Genomic DNA, 21,500 nt, shown 5'->3' with positions numbered 1-21,500 from the left:
CTCCATCTAGTTAGAACCCATGAGGATGCTGCAGCCTGCCTGGGTTGGCCAACTTGTGGCCTATGGGTCTCAAACAAGTCATCAGAACTTCATCTGTGGACATGGAAGCAAGGATTTGAAAAATTAATTTTTCACTACAAGTATCGATACCTCGGATTCAGAGGACGATGGCAACATAGAGACAAAAGTCCTCAAACCTATGTGATATTATAAGCAAGTGATAATGCAAAAGTCTTGCTGGTTGTATTATCTAGAAATAGAAAATTGAGATTTGACATTTTGGGGGAGAGGATAAATACTGAAAATTACACAAATGCAGCATTTTCCAGAAGGAAAAATAAAGTTCTTTGGTCAAACAAGTTTGAAAATGATGCATTAAAAAAAGAGTTAGGTAAGTTCTCAACTTCAGGAATTCTCAGAACTTTCAGTAGATTAATATCCACCAGGCAGCTCTTGGAGGAGGATACCAAGACGTAGCACTTCTGAGATGTAGTGATTGGCAGAACTCATTTTCCAAGCAGCATCCCTGAGAAGGGCTGCACTTGGTGAGTGGTGCCCACTGTCCTGGGTACACCTGCCCAGCACTGCCCTCCCACTGTCAGCCCAGAGAAACAGCCGCCCTTGGTGTGGGAGGGCCGTGTGCTGCTAGTCAGCACCTGGAATACCCCAGTCACCTCAACTTCAGGACAGAACAAAGTGCCTTCTTACTACAAAACGGGCCCATCTTTCAAAGCCATCAAAGCAGATTTCTCTTATCCTAAAAATCTCCAAAATACCTTCTAGCTGGTTCAGTGTTTTCTTATTATGCTGTTTATCAAACATTTATTCAGCTAAATAATTTTCTTCCAAATTATTTCAGATAAATTTTGGCTACTGTTTTTGTTTTTTGGTTTTGCTTGTTTTGAGACAGAGTTTTTGCTCTGTCGCCCAGGCTGGAGTGCGATGGCGTAATCTCAGTTCACTGCAACCTCTGCCTCCTGAGTTCAAGTGATTCTCCTGCCTCAGCCTCATGAGTAGCTGGGATTACAGGTGTGTGCCACCATGCCTGGCTAATTTATTTTTAGTAGAGACGGGGTTTCACCATGTTGGCCAGGCTGGTCTCGAACTCCTGATCTCATGATCCACCTGCCTCAGCCTCCCAAAGTGCTGGGATTACAGGTGTTGGCCACCACACCTGGCCAATTTTGGATACTTTTGAGTGACCCTCCAAATCTGGGTTTTCCTTTACAGCAACAGGGCATTTCTGCCCAGAGCCTGACCCTGACCTTCCATTTCTTAGAGGGGTGATGAGGATGACAGATTGTGCACACAGTGACTGTCACCAGCATACAAACTGGGTCCTGTCCAATGTAAAGTGATTCTAGAAAACAACTGTTTGTTTTTTTTTTCAGTGTTGTTAAAAATGCCTTCATTCTCCCTGGAGCAAGAACAAACCCATGTACAAATTTTGTAAATTCTATCCCAATAGGAAGCAGAGCCAGCCTGGCCTTCTCCTCTTCTCAGGTGTGTCAGGATTTTACTTGTTTAATCAATTTTTAAACCCTGCCTTGCACTACAAAGCCTCAGGATACACTCCCATAAAACACCACCATTTAAGACATTTAAAAAAAATGTAAAAATAGATCTGTCATAAAATTGGATTGCTAAGCACATGGTTCAGTGCTCAAGTGGCCTGGCGCTCCGGCTGGACTGGCGCTCTGGGTGGTGTGGCACTCCAGGTGGCCTGGTGCTTAGGGTGGACTGGCGCTCAGGGCGTTGTGGTGCTCCGGGTGGACTGTTGCTCAGGGTGGCATGGCGTTCCAGATGGACTGGTGCTCCGGGTGGCCTGGCACTCTGGGTGAACTGGCGCTCAGGGTGGACTGGTGCTCCAGGTGAACTGTCATTCAAGGTGGACTGGCGTTCCAGTGGCCTAGTGCTCTAGGTGACCTGGCACTTTCAGTGTTATGCTGCTCCAGGTGACCTTGTGCTCTAGGTAGCCTGGTGCTCCGGGTGGTCCAGTACTCCAAGTGGTGTGGCATTCCAGGGGCCTGGTGCTCCAGGCAGTGTGTGGCATGCTGTATGGTGCAGTGCTCCAGGTGGTGTGATGCTCTGGGTGGTGCAGTTCTCCAGGTGGTGTGGCACTCTGGGTGGTACAGTGCTCCAGGTGGCCTGGTGCTCCAGGTGGTGTGATGCTCTGGGTGGCATGGTGCTCTGGGTGGCGTGGTGCCCTGTGTGGTGTGGTGCCCTGGGTGGTGTGGTGCTGTGTGTGGTGTGGTGCTCTGGGTGGCATGATGCTCTGTGTGATGTGGTACTCTGTGTGGAGTGGTGCTCTGTGTGGCGTGGTGCTCTGGGTGGCGTGGTGCTCTGGGTGGCCTGGTGCTCTGGACAATGTGATGCCCTAGGGGTCTTCTAGGAGTGTTCCCTACAGTGACAGTGATGGTGAGGGATGGCCCTGGGCTCTGCCCAGCACACAGGAAGAGCCACGACTGTGTTCTCAGTGGAATGGCTAGAGGAGCTGCCCATACCTGGTAAATGCTGTGCCCTCTACTTCCCCTGGCCTGACTGGTGAATGCCTGGCCAGAAGTTTGCAGATGTCTGCCTCAGGCATGCCCTGGTTCTGGGTAGGAGGCATGGAATAAGGTCAAAGGACCCCACAGACTCCTACTAGGTGAGATCACTGTTTACGTTGTAACTACTATCTTTACCACATTTAAAAATATTTTGTCCTCACAATATACTTCAAGCAGGTAGCAATTCACACACTCACTCATACCCCCTCCACACACACATACAAACATAAATATATGGATCATTTCATGGCAGTCTTCATGAGAGAACCTCTATGACCATAGCAAGTGAATATAATTCCAGTCCAAAACAAGGACACCTGATGTTTCATTGCATTTGCCACCGTTTTTTGGGGACGTGGGCACACTCCATGAGGCATATAAAATATTGAAAGTTGCAAGGAGGTCCAGTTACTGCTTTATGGTTCCCCGTTGGATATCCTGATGCAATAGTGAAGGGGTGAGGGTGTGGATTTTTCAGAATAGGCCCCCATACAGGCACAGCTGTCCCCTGGGGGCCCCGGGGAGGAGCAGACAGGAGGGCAGTCCCTCCAGGTGAGAGAAGGAGCAGTGGCCATGGGGCAAGGCTGGTCCGGGCCTGGAGGTGCAGGGCAGCGAGGGCTGGACAAGCCGGCCAGCATGCTGGATGGTGCGACCTCCGTGGGGCGCAGGAAGCTGCTCTGCTTTTTCCCAATCATTGCCTTCTGTTCAACCACCCTGCCCTTGGCCTCACTCCATCGTGCAGCACTGTGGTCCTTTCCAGGCTATCCCCGCATCCTCCCACATTCAACAGAGAGTTCACCTCCTCCCTCCCCAGTCTCGGCAGGCCAAGACGCTCAGAAACTCCTGCAGGCAGAGAGCAGCCTCCAGGATGCTTCCTGAACCACCTTCCTGCCAAGGCTGATTGTGAAATCTGCAGAGTCAGCCGGGAGGAAGAGAGAATGAAGAAAATGGGGATGGCAATGAGTCTGAAGCCCTCTGCTTGCTCCCCGCGTGATGCTGGGCAGGGCGTGTGGTCTCTGCGGAGTCCTTGGTTTCTCCCTCTGCTCTGAAGTTGGTGGTGCTTACCTCATAGGACCATGGTGAGGAGTTAGGGGGATGAATGGGAATGCCCAGCCGAAGGTCGGGACCTTGACTCTGTTGTCTAAGAATGCATCAAGTAACAGGTGCTCTGTAATCAACGTGGACTCCTGACCTGCTGTACCTCTCTTGCATGGATGTGAACCAAACCACTCCAAAACCAAGTGGCTCAACACCACTGCCACTGAACCAGCTCCCGGTCCTGTGGGCAGTCCTTCGTCCGGACTGACCTGCGCCAGACTCAGCGTGTATCTGTGGTCACACAATGAGTCTTACTGGGGTTGGCTGGCCCAGGTGGCCCCTCTCTCCTGCTGGGCCATGGGTGGCTGTCACCCCACAGGCCAGCCCAGGTGTGTTGACATGGTGGCCAAGTTCCAAGGGTGGCAGGAGGGCCAGGGTGCCTCCCAGTTGCAAACGCTTTTGAATCTGCTTGCTTCATGAAAACTATCGTCCCGCTGGCTAAAGCGAGTCCAGTGGCCCAGCGCAGAGTCTGTGTTGGGGGACTCCACCCACAGGCCTGGACTCAGACGGAGTGAGCAAAGGGCCCCTGCCTCTGCCCCTTCCAACTTCTCCACCCACCAATCAGGAATCTTCATCAGAGGCCACTGCTCTGGCCCCCGGATGGGATATAAGCTGACTCAGTGAGTCTGAGCTGCCATCTTGGTCCACATTCTTCTTTTGGCATGTGTGGCTGTGGGATGTGGCTTGTCAGATAGGCTTGGGGTTAGTGTCTCACTGAGCCAGGGTTCTGGCCAACACCATCGGGGTAGGCAGGGGAGTGCCAGGGTCCTGAGGTTCTGCTGCCATTCGTGGTGAGCAGGACCTTCCCTGAGCAGCCATGAGGTCCACCTGGGTGGAACCGGGAAGCAGGATTGCTGAGTCCTGCCTGAGGGAGAAGCCAAGAGAGGTCTGAAGCCGGAAACTCCATGGTGTGTGCCGCTGGCGTCTCTCCTGGGCTGCTGCTCTTTGTCTTGCAAGAAAGTACTTCATTCCAGGCAAAGCCATTCCATGGGTCATTACCTGGTCAGTTTCCGGGGAGATTCTGAACAGCCATTAACACAGAACACTGGGGAACGGAACCAGTCACTTATTTGAGGAAGAGTGGGAAACTCAAGCTGTCTTTGATTAGGAAGGCCTTGTAGGTCAATCAGAACTACGATGCTTTCACAATCATTTCTCATTTGAAGGGTTCTAGTTGGTTATTACCCTTGAAAAGGCATTTGTAACACAGGCTCATGGAACCTGTGTGTGCCTCCAAAATTCCCTACCACTTCTCCCTGCAGACTGAGCAAGAGTGACGGGCGTGCCTGCTTCTGTGCAGCTGCTGTGGGCAGCCGTGTCCAGACCCCCTGGCTCCCAGGCAGATGCTGGGTTCTCGGAAGGGCACAACAGAACCCGGCTGCCCTCTGCCCTTGAAGCAGCCACACTAAATCCATGTCCCTCCCGTGGCCTCTCTGCCATTTCAAAAACCACACCCACATCTCACCTCTACTGTTATTTATCAAAGTCCATCAGTTGTCTAAGATGTGCTTCTTCTCAGATTTTCACATCTCTGATTTGGGATGCAGCTCAGAATTGATGATACAAAAATATTGGGCCCTAGTTTATTGGGAGCATTTTTCTTTCTGAGCACTTCATAAAATAACGATGAATCTCGTAGTGAACGGCATCTGAGATTTGGTGAAATAAAAATCTAGTGCTTAAATTTTCTTCATCACATCAACTCCCTGTTTCATCTAAACGTGCCTATTTTAAAAGGAAACTTTTATCACTGCTTTAAATGGAGCGCCGATATTCATTGATGTGCTGGTTGTATTTTTTCCTCCCAGATATTAAATAATCTATAATTTTTACATCTGTATGTTTATATTACAGGTGGAAACTTCCCCTGGATTATAAGACAGAGGTGGCTGGACTTGTATTCCCGCCCACAGTGTGGTGAGAAACAAATGCCTCCCGAGCCGGAATCTTCAGTGGACACACTGGCATCTAGGTGGCAGGAGAGATGGACACGGAAGGTATTAGAATAATACCTGACCCAGCAGGGGTAGAGTAATGGCCACATGCACAGCAGGGCAGAGCCACTTGCCCCCAGTCCCCATTCTGTGGCTTCACAATCAATACCCCACTGGCTCCACCTTCAACACACACCCCTGATCTGGCCATTCCTCCCCTGCCCCGCACCCTTCCCCTTCCTGCTGTTCCCCTGGAGGATGCTGCTATAGCCCTGGTCAGCCTCCTCACTGCTAGCTCTATGGAATCTCTGCCACCCATTCTCCCCCGAGCCATCTGCATTCCACCTTCTGTCTTCACCTGTCACTCGTTTTCAAGCCCGTCATTTCCTCTCTCAAACTCCTCTGTGATGGAAACACTTTCCCTGCTCTTCTCTGGAGGCTCTGTTTCTGGTTGATCTAGGAAGTGCCAAGATGATCGGTACCTTCTTTCCATCTGTGGCATTGAGACGGGGGATTTGGCCCGAGGGATCCCAGTCTTGGGGAGGTCAGGTCCTCCTGCTCCTGTCTCACTCTCCAGTGGGATCCACCACAGCCCCGCGTGCTGTGGCCTGCAGCGCATGCACCCCACTCACCAAGCTCTGGCCACTGGCACCACTCAAGCTCTGCCCACTGTGGGGCCCTGGATTGGCTGATCCTCCGGTCGGAAGCCCTTTCCCGGGACTCTTGTGTGTCCAGGCCTTTGTCACTCCAGTCTCTTCCGTAAGCCTCTAGTGTTAGCCCTCCTCTCTTTTCTTCAGCACATTATTCACACTCAGGCTGTTGTCGCTTTAATTACCTGTGTGTTACATCTGCCCTGGAATAGGAACTCCCTGGACTTAGGAAAGCCAGGGTCTTGATAAACAAGCCAGTCAAGATCCTGGCTTTCCCGGGTCCTTCGATTCCAGCATCTAGAGCAGGTCTTTCTAGCATCTACAACAGGTGCTTCATAGATGTCCAACGAGTGCGTGGATGGGCGGAGGGTGGCACCAGGGTGTTGTCTAAGACACGAGGATGTCGGTGCCCCTCCGAGGATGCTGAGGGTACCCGAAGGCCCATATTGCAAGACGTGGCTTCAAGTGGAAACTCGGCTGGTCTCTGTCGGCGACCACAAGACAAACAACTTGGGAGGAGCAGGAGGGGAATGTCTTGGGTGTGACAGAGACAAGGTCAAGGGCGTATATGACATGGCTCTGTAGGGAGAGTGCCGTTCTAATCTCAGAACACAGAGGTCTGGTCTTGGCTTGGCTTGGCTTTTCCTCACAGGCCTCTCCCAGCGAGTCCCCGCTCCCACACACTCAGCTCCGGCCCCCGCGAGCTCAGATTCCACAACCCTCCCGCTTCAGGTGCCAGAAGACTCCTGGCTCGCGAAGGAGGTCAGGCGTGGCTTGCTGTGTAGACTGTGGATGGCCCACGCTCCCATCTTCCCAACCCCAGGTCTTACCTTGGACAGGGGCCAACGGCTCGTACACCACCCGATAGCCCTGAAGGATGCCGTTGGCCGCCGCAGGCTCGCCCCAGGAGACGTTGAGCGTGGTGGAGGTTATTTCCGAGAACGCCAGAAAGCCGGGGGCCCCAGGGGCTGGGAGAAGAGAACACAAAGAGACTTTTACGAAGGCTCCTTTATAGATCATATACATACGTGTCTGTGCCTCCGTATAGAATAAAAAATGTTATTAGATGTTATTTTCAACTCAGTAAAAGTCTAAATGCCGTAAAATGAAAAGATTTATTGATCACCTCAGAACTTCCGAGGATCAATCAGAAACACAGACCCTCCCGAGAAGAGCAGAGAAGATGACAGTGCTTAAACACAAAGGGGCTTGGGAGACAAAACAGCAAAGGGATACAAATGAATAATAGGTGGAAACAGAAAACGAAACGCAGAGAGCTCCATTTTCTAGCAACTGCTGGAGGATTCCAGAGGCCCTTGTCCTGCTCTTGGCGGGAGAGACGGAGCTCTGTGATGGATGAAGCCTCTCTTGAACCCTCCTCGCCTCTCTCTCAGAGGCCTGGGGAGTTTCAGAGGACGCCCTCAGCTCCTGCACGTGAAATGTCCCATGACACTCTCCCAGCTGTGAGCGTCCCCCTGGGTCTGGAGGAGGAAGGCGGCTGATGGGAATATCTAGAACTACCGAAGGCCAGGGGTGTGGCCAGGGTGATGTGGAGCCTGGTGGCAGCTCCTCCTCTGCCCAGGCACTGTGTAAAGTGGGCATGTAGCAGGGGCTGCCCCTACCAGACGGCCTAGATGGGGGACCTCATCTCCTCGCCCCAGCGCCGTTGCTGCTCAGAAATGCCTGTGAAGCGGCAGCCTCCGCTCCCTCTCTGCCCTCCCACCAGTCTCTGGTCCTGTAGCTGTGACCTGCCAGGCCAGTAACGCTCAAGGTGGCCCTACTTCCATCTCTGCCCATAGGTTGCCTGTGTCCTTCCACCTCAGATGTGGGCACTAGATGAAGCCCAAAGGCAGTGGCCCTTACTCAGCCTGTGGGAGTGTGATGCTGAGGGGCTCTGATTTCCGGAGTCCATCGTCTGTAGGGTGGCTGAGCCCACGGGATGTCAGAGAGCCCTGAGCCCTGCGTCTCTGCCCACGGCTTCTAGACCTCACTCTCCCGGTCTCGGACATCCAGAATCCTGCAGAGGGCCTCGGAGAGCTCCCGGGAGCCCAAGGCCAAGCAGCTTCACAGCATACTCCAGGCCGCTGGGAAACTAAGATGCGCTGGAAGAGGGGTCTGCTCAGAACCCACACGGCGCCGTGTGTGGCGAGGAGGCCACAGCAGTGCGGCGCCTGTCCAAGCCCTCGGGACTGGCCTGTGGTGTGCATGTAGTGAGCAGTTTCCAGGGGTGGTCTGTGGCCCTGAAACCCAGGGGAACGTCTGTCACCGTGGCCTGGCCTTGCTGCCCAAGGAGCCCACCCTCAGGGATCTGCACACACTGTAAGATGACCCTGATGAGAAATTCTGTCTCCTGGAGGAACTGGAATGGATCCCATCAGCTATGAATGAGACCTCGATGCAGACTCAAAGCCCTTCCTCCCCTCTGGTCCACCAGGGCTCTGGAAAAAAACATTCATTGCTACAACCCCCCTAACATCTATGCCACTGTGTACCAGTCTGAGGCCAGGCACATGGAGAACACATGAGCCAAACCCAGTCCTGCACCTCCAGAAACTCCCAGCTACACAAAAGGTGTTGCCTTATGCCTGGGAGGGCTAGGAACCACCGTGCAAGGTGACCTGAGCTGGTGCTCTCAAAATACGTGTCCAAGGAGGCCTGCCCAAAGGAAACCCGCCTTCCTCCTACCCGCCTGGTGGGTGCGCCCCTGTCGGGGGTCACTTCTGGGCCCATCTCCGGCAGCGTTGAAGGCTGATATGCTGACCAGGTACTTGGTGTGGCTGGTCAGGTTCTTCAGCCTCACCACGGGCTCAGGGAGGAACAGGACCTTCATTTTCTCTGTTTCGTTCTGGCTGTCTGCCTCCCAGTAGTAAATCTGTTAGGAAGAGCAAGAGGTTGGGGTGGGCCCTGGGGAAACCTTCTGGGAAGGGTGACCACTGAGGGTAAGGTCAGAGTGAGGCTAGGGGCGGAGCTGAGTTCTGGGCTGAGCTGTGCCTGGGTGGGAAGGTGGAAAGGCTCCCTCTCAGAGGAATCAGGGAGAAGCTGAGGCTATTGTGCACGTATGGGGACCCCTGGCTGCTAATATTGTCTAGGAGATGACGTTGAACATTTCCCTGTTACTCATCTAGAGTATGAGCCTTGCCTCATTAAACAAAGTACTGTTGAAGATGAGGACTGAGGACCCGAGGGAAGCTTCCCTTTAGCGTGCCTTTCCCTGCAGACTTAGCTCTGTTGGTTTTGATTTTTGGCCTCTCCCCTTCCCCTGTCTTCTACAGAGAAGGGAAGCCACCCCTTGTCCAACCCCTGCTCCAAGCTGTGGAGAGAACAATCCCCCCAACTCCTATGATGCGTTCCCACATTTTGTTCAGAGCTGACATCAAAGTATTCATCAACATAGCAATGTACTTTGGAGATTAAAGCAATCAAAAACAAAAGGCAGGAGAACCATGTTGGGCTCAGGGCAGCTGGGAAGGCCTCATTCCTCTGGGGTGCCATTTCCTCTTGTCTAGCTTTTATGTGCTTGTAGTTGAACTTGATGGCCAAGCACAAAGGTTTAAAGAGGTTGCCAGAACTGCCTCCCTAGACAGCTGGCCAGAAAGCACCGCTGCCTCTGGCCAGTGCCAGCTGTGCTGCCCAAAGACAACACCAATCAGAAGACCCACCTTGGCTCTGTGGGCCTAAACCAGAGCCAGGCTATTGGAGTGGCTTGGCCATGTAAAAAGGCAGCACGGAGGCTTCAGGGAGGCAGCCTGGAGTGCCCTGGGGCTGGCACACCTGCCTTGCACGCCCGCCTGCCTCGCTTGTGCCAGGCAGGGCCTGGCAGGTAAGCATCGCTCATTTCCACCTGCAGGATGCAGCCGGGCTTCTATTCACTGAACTGGCCATCTGAGATCTTCCGCTCGCCCAAGGCTTGCTAACTTGAGTTCAGTGTCTTTATCATTACAAAAATTAGAAAACATATTTTGGGCACACATAAATAGCGCGGTGCCTGGAAGCTTATGGGGCTTTCCATGAGCTCATTCATCACTGTAATAGCCCTGCCATGGAGGATGGGATTAATTTTCATAAAATACCTGCAAAAATCATCTTTAAATGGACATTTAATTGGCCCAGTAGTCATTAGGGCAGACTAGACCCCAGAATCTGATGACTGATCGACTAGGGCCCCAGCAGACCAGACAGGGGAATTTATTCCACAGAAGGATGGGGGCATTTTTGTGGCAGAGGCCTGGGATGTGTATGGGCTCCTGTACTCTCTAAGCAGGCCAGGCCTCAGGGATGGGACGCGGCCAGGCGCTTCCCGCCCCCTGGATAACCTAGGCCTGTGTCATGATTCCTCACTTGACGCTCTACTCCATGGCATGCTGCCTTTCTTTTCCCCCATCTCTGGAGCATCCAGGGACTATGGGCTTCTCATGTATGAGTGTGGCAGTTCTCAAAGTGGGGATCCCAGGGACCTCACACCTGGGACCTTGTGAGGAATGCAATCAGTGGTCCCCATCCCGGACCAAGTGAATCAAGGGAATTACTCAGTGTCCAACTATGACCCAAGGGAGGGGCTGGGATAGGGAAACCGGTCTCTTCCAGGTGCCCCATGGTCTTTTACTGCCAGCCAATGTACTGGGGGCTCCAGGGTGGGCCCCAGAAGCAGAAGGGTTCCCCAGCCAGGCCATGGGGACAGAGTGGGGAGAAGCCACTGGATGAACAGGGGCCCCCAACCTGGGTTGTTTTGTGGTGGGTCCCACCCACAAGCAGCTCTACGACCACAGCTGAGAGGCCAGGTCCAGCCAAGCTTGGACGCTTGGGCCCCAGTTCTCCAAGTGGAGTGCCTGTGGGGTCTGCTGCTGGCATCGCAGTGGGCAGGACCCCGTGAACCAGAGGTGCACGAGTGAGACAGGGGAGGTGACTGTGCAGAAGGGCCTTGCCTTGTAGCCTTGGATGTTCCCATTCTGGCTCTCCGGGGGTGGTGGGTCCCACGTGACCTCCAGCTGGCTGGCCGTGAGCGGGGTCACCTGCACGTTCTGCGGGGCCATGGCAGGGGCTGAGGAAAGAGCAACATGGAGAGAAGCTGAGATGTCCATTCAGAGCTAGCTGGGCCCCTCGCCCACATGCCCACGGGGTTCGAGTGTACCCTAATTAATTCCACTGGGAGCCATGTGAGCGATTTTGCCCTGGGCTGTTACCCTGGCTTGGGAGGCCTTGGACACAATCAAATCCTGGGATCCATGGCTCTGTGTCCCTGCAAGAGCTCTCAGCCCTTTTATGCCAGGGAAGGCTGCAAACCCGTCCCATACGATGTTCTTAAATGTATAAAACAAAATATATAGAATTGCAAAGAAAAACGATTATACCGAGATACAGTTAGGAGAGTATTTGAAACGAAAGGTATGAGATCCTAATCTATGTGCTTCTTGGTTAGTACCTGACCAGGCTTAGGGGCTGGTCTGACGGCTGCTGTGAGAGCACAGCATTGCTGGGTCCTAAGGATGTTAACTTGAGGTCCCAGCAATGCCTGGGGCATGACAGGGTCACCTCGGCTCTGTTGGTGAGGGAGTCACAGGATTCCTGACTGCCGTGATTTTTGTCACTGATATTCCTGATTGAGATGAGAGAAAATCGGCTGTGTTCCCATCACAGGTTCAGGCATCCCTGGCTACATAGCCCTGATGTGGATGAAGCTCATCTGGACACACAGAGCTGTCCCTCCAAGGGGGACAGAGAGATCTGATGTCTGAGAATATTGCTGCACCTTGCTCTCTGAGGCCAGCTCTGGCTTCAAATTCTGAAGATCCAGTCTTTGCCTCCAACCCCCTTGCTCCCCCTGGGGAGGAGCTCACCGGGGTGTTGTCTGAGTCTGCAGGGCTAAGTGGTACATGCAAAAGCCAAAGACACATGAAGAGGGTGTGGCTGCACCTCCACACCTCACCACACAGCCATCAGGGAGTTCACAGCTCTACAGAGAGCACACACCTGCGTTACAGAATGACTCCATCCTGTCTGCACCGTGCCAGCTTCACGCCGTCTTCAAATTCCATGCTGTGCACTTTCTCCTGACGGCCTGTACTCTGCTACTCCCTCCTCCCACTGGGGATCTCCGGGCTGTCCATGAGCTGGGCCCTGGGAAGCTCCAGGGCAGCTGTGCAGGGGGCCTGTCTCTGGGAGGCAGATCCGGGAGGCAGAGCCAAGCCCTCCTCTTTACCTGCAGCTGTGGCTGTGGCCCAGAAGTGCAGCCTTTTGACCAAGTCTCTTTACAGACCATTGGTGGAGACAATAAAACAGTCGCTGTCCAAGGGAGACGGCCCAGCAACCCAGCTCTCTGGAGAGGCCTTCTTGGGAGAGACTGACCTCAGGACTCACCCCTTCCCTTCAACCCCTCCCCACTTTCTGCTCTCTCCCCCTAGTGCAGAATATAATAGTAATTAACACCCACTCAGCCTGACACCAACTATTTATTTTGTTCTAACTGTGTGGTTTCCATATTATCACTGCCCACCCTGCCGTTAATGGAAATGTTAATAACCCACACCAGGTTGTTGTGACAGATGCTCAGCCTCATTATCAGAAATTCTTATTTACTGCTCCATTAAACAACAGAATCACACAAAAAACAATTCAATCAAAACTAACTGGAAGGATTTTAACAGCCACATTAATAATCCAAAACATAAATAAAGTTAATGTCTCCTGAATGTTTGCCATCGGCAACTCCATTGCAAAATTACTGTTGTACAATTAAAATGTGAAAGGCAAAATTGAGTGCGGCCATTACCCTGGTAGTTGGTGAGACATCACCCTCGCCCCACTGTGACACCCCCAGCGTTTCTTTCCAAAGACGGCCCAAATCAGTGCTGGATATCCACCTGTGTGAGCTGCAGGTGAACCCCCAGAAATCAGGGGCTCGTATGCCCCTTCTCTGGGGTGGACATGAGCTGGGCAAAGGCCCCCAGGCCTGTCTCAGGCAGCTGAGCCACACCCACCAATGCTGCATTGAGGTGCTTCTGGACCATAAGAATACTGCAGGCACCAAAGCATTTTTTGTGGACATCAGCAGGGAAGAGAGAAATATATGTCAACACTGAGCAAAGCATATTGGTTTGGAGATTTAGTTTTTGGCTGCTGAAAGCCGCTGGGTCTCCACCCTGACAGCAGAATGCCTTTCATGAAGGCACTGCTGTTGACAAGCCCAGGTGCAACTCTCACTCTTTGTAAAGTGAGTGTGGTTTGGGAGCCAGGGAGCATCTGATTGCCGTTTGCTTTTTGTTTACCCACTTTAGTGTTTGTGGTGTAAGGAAGAAGACATACATATCAGCTTGGAAGCTTTTTATTTAAAAAAAAAATGAGTGAAATTGTTTTTAAAAAGCATGTTAGACGAGCAATGGCTGGCGTCTGCTGATAGGTAGGTTGCCTGCAACTGGTATTTAAAGGGTAAGGCGCAAAGCTGGGGTCTTCTCTGTGGGCGCACACTCAGGCTGCAATGTCATTGCAGAGCTGAGTGACCCAGGTCCTTGGTGGGATGGGTCTTATACCCTTGCCAGGGGGCCTCTGTGGCCTTGGAGAGGGATCTTACCAAGCGTAGAAAATAAAAATAAATAAAAGTTCCTCTTCATCGCTTTCCTCTTAGTTCATTATACATAATAGCTTCTTTAAAAGTTCTAGACCCTTTGCAAATACTCCTGAGTAGCTGTTAGTCATAATAAAAAAATAAGTGTATCCAGTGTTCTTAGTTCTTACACTTTAACCTAGATATTTGCCCTGGCATGTCTGGACAAGCCCAGGAAAGTCTTAGATCATAGCTTATTCCTCTTCCTTATTTGGAAGTAGTTTTGCCTCTCTAATAATCGTTCGTCAAGTTACTTCCTCTTTTCCGTTGTTGTCCTCTGCCTTTACCTATTTAGGAAAGTTTCAAGTTGCTAGCCATCTGGGTGCAGCCTAGACTGTGAGGTCCAGTTCCAGCCAATGGAATCAGGACACAGCAGTAGGTGGATGCATTAGACATAAATGGCCCTGCCTTCACTGTTCGGTGTGCTCTCGTGGCAGGGCTGCTGGTGAGTGGCACCCTTTCTGTGGAAAGTAAAGTTGCCTTGCTGAGAGAAAATTTATATTCGAGTGCTACTTCTTTTGCAGTACTGAAAATTTACATATAACACTGAGGCAATGAGAGAGAAGGTTCCAGGACTTCTGGAGGGAGCCTCACCTGACAGCCATTTTTGAATTCCTGACATTTCTGAAATGTTCCAGAATTCTGGCTGGCTGCTTGGATGGCCTTGCACAATTGGTGTTGGGGGATAAGCCGGGCTGCGGTGTGGCTCTCCCAGGGCCTCCTGCCTCTGCAGGAAGGGGTGGGCTGGACACTACAGGCAAGCCCCACACAGCAGCAAGGACAGTGTTCTGTCACCTCGCCCAACCTCCCTGGGCTTGCCATCCCTACATGGCTAGCTAGCTTCAGTTGGATCAAAAGCAGCGGCTAGGATGCAGTGGCTGTCCCTGACTCAGTCTGAATTTGCTGGTAGGTGGGGAGCATCACCTCAGCTCATGGTTTTAACCCCATGTTCCACCAGACCTAGGGCAAACCTGGGCCCTGTACGGCAGCCCTGGGCTGCAGGTCCCTCACTTCAGGGCTTAGGAACCTCTGCTACAAGGTGAGGCAGCTGGACAGGCACTGGTGTGGCTCAAACCTCAGGAGAAAAAGAAAAAAGGTCTTATATGGCAGTTGGTGTAGCAGTGGAGGCTTCAGAGAGTGATGGAAACTTTTCAGAGCTGTAGGAATTAACTGCAGGAAGAATGATACTCATTCATTCAGGCTCCACTTACTCATTCAAAACATTCACCATCCTCCAGGCCAAGGGTTGTCCATCTGATCTGGGGACAGTGACATGGCCCTGGGACTGGCGGTAGCCACAGGTGAGGGAGGGCTGCACATTTTACCCTCTGGCCCTATGCGACCAAATGGCTCACTTTTCAGAGGGTCACATGGCCTACAACCTTCTCTTCCTGCAGCCCTGAGGCTGGCCAGTCACATGGGGGCTGCACCGCTAGTCAGAGTCTTGGGACAAAAACAGCAGGAAGAAGAGATGATACCAGCACTCGGAAGGCAGCAGTGGGAGGGACTAGCCACTGAGGCTTGGAGGTTGTTTGTTGTCCCAGCCTAGCCCTGCCAAAATCTTCCCAAATATTAACTAGGGCCTAGGCCTGGGACTTCAACACCAGATGTCTACGACAAGTTTCACCAGAGAGGCACACACATCACAATAATCATGGTGCCAGGGGAGTGTAAGGACAGGGTCAGGGCCCTAGAGAGAGCACTGTCCAGTTGGGGACATGGATATTTCTGGGAAAGCAGAACATCAGGCTGGTCCTTAAATAACAGGGAGGATTTGACAAGTGACAGTGGGCCAGGAAACAAGGGCACTACAAGGACACTGTAGAGGTGGAAAGAGAAAGAGGGGAGAGGTGGGAACATGGGGGTGCCTGTTGGGTTCACACCAGAGAGGTGATCATCCTACTGCTAATACACCCTGTGCCACAGTGGGTGTCTACTGTTGCCAGAACCATGCTGTGCCAATGCTGGGCATCTGCTGTTGCCAAAACCACACCATGCCATGCCAGGTATCTGTTTTTGCCAAAGCAACCCTGTGCCATGCTGGGCATCTTTTGTTGCCAAAGCCACCCTGTGCCATGCTGGGTGTCTGCTGTCACTATAGCCACCCTGTGCCATGCCTAAAGCAGAGGACCTAGGTAAGTATGCCCAGATTTCTGGCCCATCGAAACCAAGGTAGGAGAGGTGTGTTGTTTTAGGTTGCTATGCTGGGATCATTTGTTACGTGGTAACAGATGACTGATACATCCCAGCTGTAGCTCCAGCTCCTTTAGGAAGGTGTCAGCTTCCACCTAGCCTCTGCATGTTCTGAGGTCTCTAAGACTGGCTGGAGTTTGGTGCAGCCCTTGCCATCAATATTGGATTTCATGATGTGGGTGTGCAGGGCCACATGTTTTTACACACAGCTAGACCCAGCTCTGGGCAGGGCACTACAGGCACTATGCAGAAGAAATGCAAGAGATGCGCCTGCCTTTTTTTGTTTTTTTTTTTTTGAGATGGAGTCTTGCTCTGTCACCCAGACTGGAGTACAGTGGTGCGATCTCGGCTCACTGAAACCTCTGCCTCTTGGGTTCAAGCAATTGAACTCAAGCCTTCCGAGTAGCTGGGATTACAGGTGCCTGCCACCACACCTGGCTAATTTTTGTAGGTTTAGTTGAGGCAGGGTTTTTACTGGCAGGTGTGTCAGTGAGGATGACAGAATTCTAGAACTGTGCATGGGTTAATTTGAGTGACTCTGAGTTAGGTGCCTTGAGAACACAGGCGAGGATTGAGTTGCTGCATGCTCTAAGTTCCAGCTGAGCACAGGCTGTGTGGAGAGAAAGGCAGGGCACTCCAGGTGAGGGGCTGAGAGCAGCACAGGTGTGGCAGCTGGGGCAGGGGACACTCTCCTTCCATAGCCCTGGGGCAGGCCTTAGTCTGCTCTGCTGTGACATGGCAGCTGCAATCCTAACAAATGGAGTGGCTTTAAAGACTGTTTTAAAAACAGTTGTCTCCATAGGAAAAGGAGGTTGAGGCCAGAGAGCTTCAGACTCATGATAACAAATGTATCTGTCTTATAGATATTTCCATTTAAAAGGTTAACTCCAAACCCTCAATACTGAGGCAAACCTGGCATTTGATTTCATCCAGTAATGATCTTTGCTTCCCATCATCCGGAAATAGCGCTTACACCTGCTTATCAGCTCAGTCGCCATCATTGCCCACTGTTACATAAACAAAGTTAAAAGCCACTCGAACCAGCCAGCTCTGCTGCTTGCAGACTGTGCTTGCCTCCTGGCCTGCAGAGTGAGTCCCCATCACGCAACATCCGGGTCCTCACAGATCATGATGACATCACAACCAGTGGTGTTCCTCCATGCTGCAATCCACAGCCCCTAACTCATCAATTGCATTATATGCAGTTTGTACTCACAAAACTCAACCTATTGGAGAAAGATTTTATTCCCCTTTTAGAAAACTAAGGCTAGGTGAGGTGGTTCACATCTGCAACCCCAGCACTTTGGGAGGCCAAGGTAGGAGGATCACCTGAAGTCAGGAGTTCAAGACCACCCTGACCAACATGGTAAAAGCCCGTCTCTACTAAAAATACAAAAATTGGCTGGGCGTGGTGGTGCGCATCTATAATCTCAGCTACTCGGGAGGCTGTGGCAAGAGAAATGCTCCAACCTGGGAGGCAGAGGTTGCAGTGAGCCGAGATCATGTCACTGGACTCCAGCCTGGGTGACAAAGCAAGACTCCGTCTCAAAACACACACACACACACACACACACACACACACACACACACACACACCCAAAACAAAAAACCTGAGGCTTTGAGGGGTTAAGTCACAGGCCTCAGAATGAGCTAGATCTGAACTTGGATCTGCCTAACTCTAAGGTCCAAGCTGCTTCTCTAAGGTGGGAGTTGCAAAACTTTAGGTAAAGAGCCAGGTAGTAAGGATGTTAAGCTTTGAGGGACATAAGGGCTTTGTTGCAACTATTCAACTCCACCTTCTTATGGCAAAAGCAACCACCTACAACAAGCATGGATGTGGCAGTGTTCTAATAAAACTTTATTTATAAGAACAGGTCATGGGCTAGACATGACCCCTGAGCTATTTGAAGATCCTGCTCTGAGGCAGAGAGAAGGAAGTTCAGGAGGGCTGGGATGAGAGCAGAGGCCTAGACTGTGAGCTGGTGCATCAAGTGCAAAGAGCCCTGGGGCAGAATTCAAGGCACGTGGCCCAGGTGACCCAGGCCAACACCCTTGTGATCTTGTCCCCATCCTTTAACCCCAGAGCTGTCAGGAGCGCAGTGCATACTGGCAGCAGGTTCTGGCCACTCTGGGACCCCTGTGAGGGATGTGTGTGTGATGGGCGTGGGCCGCTAGCAGAAGGTGGCACTTCAGTGACAGCCTGCAGACAAGAGGAGCTATAGGATATTTCCGTGGAGCCAGCTGATGTGACATGAGAGGCCCTAAGGGACAAGTGAGGCTGGAAGGAGGGCACAGGCTGGCTTCACACCCTCAGTGCCCACGTCCTGAAGCCCTCTGTCTCAGTTGTGATTGGATTCCACAGGCCTTGCTGCCTTAGATGCAGTGGTCAGGCCCGTGCGTCCTGGTCCCACTGACCAGCTGAGCATTCCTGAAGAACCCTCTGAAAGCATCTGCACTTTGCTTTTTCTCACCTGTGAAATGAGGATAACCTTTAAGCCCTGCACCTGCTTGCATGTGGCCAGTACCTGTTGTCTAAAGGAGACCACCGCAAGCAGAGGGTGGGGGTCCTCCTGAGATTCCTACAGTCCTCCCATGTCTGAGGGCCTGGAGCTGCTGTGCCAGATACCAGATGATATCTGGTCCTCTAGGGGAAGTCAAAGGAACACTGTTTACAAGACCCGGAGGCAAACGAGGGTGGAATAAACAGGCCAGGCCAACAAAGAGCAGCAGGACAAGCCGACCAACTCAGGAAAGCAAGCCCAAGGCTGGCAGCAGGCATTCCGCTACCCCGTACACCACCACAGAAGCTACGAATGGGGTTTTACAGCCTCATACGAGCCCGGCCTGACTTGCCATTAGGCCTTGACCGCAAAGCATCCATTCTTTTTATCCTTGCAGAAGAATGTTTTCAAATAACTTTTTTTTTTTTTTTTTTTCTGAGATGGTGTTTTGCTCTGTCTCCCAGACCAGAGTGCAGTGGCATGATCACAGCTCATTGCAGCCTCGACCTTTGGGGCTCCTGAGGTCCTACAGGACCTGAGTAGCTAGAGCTACAGCATGCATCACCATACCTAATTGCTTTTTTTTTTTTTTTTTGGTAGAGATGAGGTTTTGCTACATTGCTCAGGCTGGTCTCATATCCGGAGCTCAAGTGATCCTCCCACCTCGGCCTCCCAAAGTGCTGGGATTACAGGCATAAGCCACCACAGCTGGCCCTGAGAACTCTTATCGAGGGCAAAGTACCACCAGTCTCTGTCCTGGCCAGCTTGGGTCACCCTGCTGCTCTAACCCCAGGCGGGAGAGGAGACCAAGGTCTCATGTTTACCCATGTGATCTGCAAGGCGGATTGCTGCAGGCCACTCCCATTATTTCTGTTTAATAAGATGAAAAGTTAAATAGCATGCTCCAACAAGAAGCAAGACTGGAATTCCAGTCTAGATGGTCTTATTCCAGAGCCTGACTTTCCTAGCTATGGCCTTAGCACCTCTGGCCTTGTCCTAAAGAGTCTGGGGAAGGACAGAGGAAGCCCTTGTTAGCCAGGAAGCAACATCCATCTGACAAATCCTCTCCCAACACTTCTCCACTAGGTACCGCGAGAGGCACTGGCTCATGAGGGACGATCTGTGTGTCTGGGATGGCACTGGTCACTTGTTCTCACATGGTGCACAGTCTAGAGCAGGCCATGGGCAGGTGAGCAGGCCATTCTAGCCCTAGGTGTGGGCTCTGTGCTGGGGATGAGCCCAGAGCACTGTTGGGGTGAGCAGCAGGGCTCCCCAGGCAGTGCCTGGGCCGAGGAGGGCCCCCCAGGCCAGGCGCATCTAGGAGAGACTTGAGTGGAAAGAAGAGTTACACATGGAGAGTAAGGGGCAGGGAGGGGCCGGCAGCTGAGGTGGAGCAGGCTGCGTGTTCAAAGGCTCGAGCGAGAGGGTGCAGCACGTCTGGGGAGCTGAACGGCTTTAGAGATCAGAGGTTTCTCTGCGAAAGTTTGAAAGCGGAGAGTGATACAGTCAAAGCTGTACATGAGAAAGGTGGCTTTGGCTGTAGCTGGGAAGTGCACAGGGTGAGGGGACCCAGCCTGGAGGAGCTTCTGCAGGGACGCAGGCTGCAGAGGGCAGTCTGAGCAAGGGCGGGGCTGTGACAGGGAGAAGAGTGACAGAGGCGGACCTGCTGGAAAGGGCCTGGAATCCACCAGTCACAGTGACCAGGGAACCACATGAGTCAAGGCCTCGAGGGGTTAAGTCACATCCCCCATAATGGGCTAGATTTGCACCTCAGTCTGCCTTGCTTGAAGGTCTACGCTGCTTCTCTAGGCTGGGGCTTTTGAAACTTTCAGTGAAGGTCCAGATAGTAAGGGTAGTAAGCTTTGAGGGACAGAAGGGCTTTACTGAGACTCTTGAACTCCACTTTCCTGTGGCAAAAGGAGCATCTGACAATATGTAATGCCTGGATGTGGTGGAGAGACTTGGGCTGAGGCTGGGGTTTCCGTCATGGATTTTTGGGGTGGGTGGATGCACTCTTCCCAGTAATATGTGAGCAGGCTTGTTGCCACTGTTGCTGCTGCTGCCGAGAGGCTGGAGAGGGACAGCGATGGCTTCACTCCAGGCAGAGCTCCTGCAGCCCTGCTCCGCGGGTCCCTCTAAGGATCTGGTCCCCTATGCAGCCCTGCAGGTGAGGAGACTGAGCCCCAGGGAGGCGGAGTAATTTGCCCAGGATTATGGGAACACAGCCAGGAGCCAGACCTAGGCCTCCTGGCTTCTAAGTGCCTGCTCTTGGCTATTACACAGAAATGCCATTTTAGACAAGTTGTGTCAAGGAGCTTGTGGTTCCCCCGGTAGAGATGCCAGGCAGACAGACTTGCAGGCCTGGGTTCCACTAGAGTCTTCCAGATGGGAGGGGACTCACACGGGAGTTGTGACTCCAGAGGCAGCTGAGGATGGGGAGTGATGTGGGGGAGGGACGGGGGCAAGCTGAGCCCCAAGTAACCCCAGAAAGAAGTGGAGCTGGAGCGGCCAGGTCAGGGTGCTCTGGAAACCAGGCTCTAGAAGCCGTTCCTCAAATCAAAGGCCAGGGCAAGACTGGGGACACAAGCAGCCACTGGACTTTGCAACGAGCAGTGAATCACGTGACTGTAAGAAATCACAGTGCACTATTTCAGAGTTGCTAGAAATGTAGGTTTTAAATGTTTTCATCACAAAAATATGATAGTATGTGATGTGATGCATATGCTAATTAGCCTGATTTAATCATTCCACATCGTAAATGTTACTTTGTGCTCCATAAATGTATACGATTATTATTTGTCAAATAAAAATAAAATTTTTTAAAAGAAGCTCATACATATGCATCATGGTTTTAATGGCATTATGGGTTGGGGCTGACAAGTCTGGAAGGACAGAACTGTGAGCTGTCAGAACAGAAAATTCCATGGGAATTCGAATGTGGACTAGATATTTGATTACACTAAGGCATTATTATTAAT

At 52.0% G+C, this 21,500-nt stretch overlaps 1 protein-coding gene across 3 annotated transcripts in view; it reads right to left on the bottom strand.

The window, feature by feature from the left end:
- Window positions 1–21,500, bottom strand: part of SDK1 (sidekick cell adhesion molecule 1) — a 978,776-nt gene that overhangs the window by 44,131 nt on the left and 913,145 nt on the right. For all 3 annotated transcript variants that reach the window (XM_032259651.1, XM_032259652.1, XM_032259653.1), the window contains 3 exons: window positions 11,154–11,269; window positions 8,917–9,103; window positions 7,062–7,199 (listed from right to left, as the gene is read on the bottom strand). In XM_032259651.1, the coding sequence (XP_032115542.1) occupies window positions 7,062–7,199; window positions 8,917–9,103; window positions 11,154–11,269 (441 nt within the window). The remainder of the gene's footprint in view (window positions 1–7,061; window positions 7,200–8,916; window positions 9,104–11,153; window positions 11,270–21,500) is intronic.

The sequence above is a fragment of the Sapajus apella genome, unplaced genomic scaffold (genome assembly GCF_009761245.1).
Source record: "Sapajus apella isolate SASKATOON/1434 unplaced genomic scaffold, GSC_monkey_1.0 scaffold110, whole genome shotgun sequence".
Lineage (NCBI taxonomy): Eukaryota > Metazoa > Chordata > Mammalia > Primates > Cebidae > Sapajus > Sapajus apella.
This window is presented reverse-complemented; position numbering and strand designations above follow the sequence as displayed.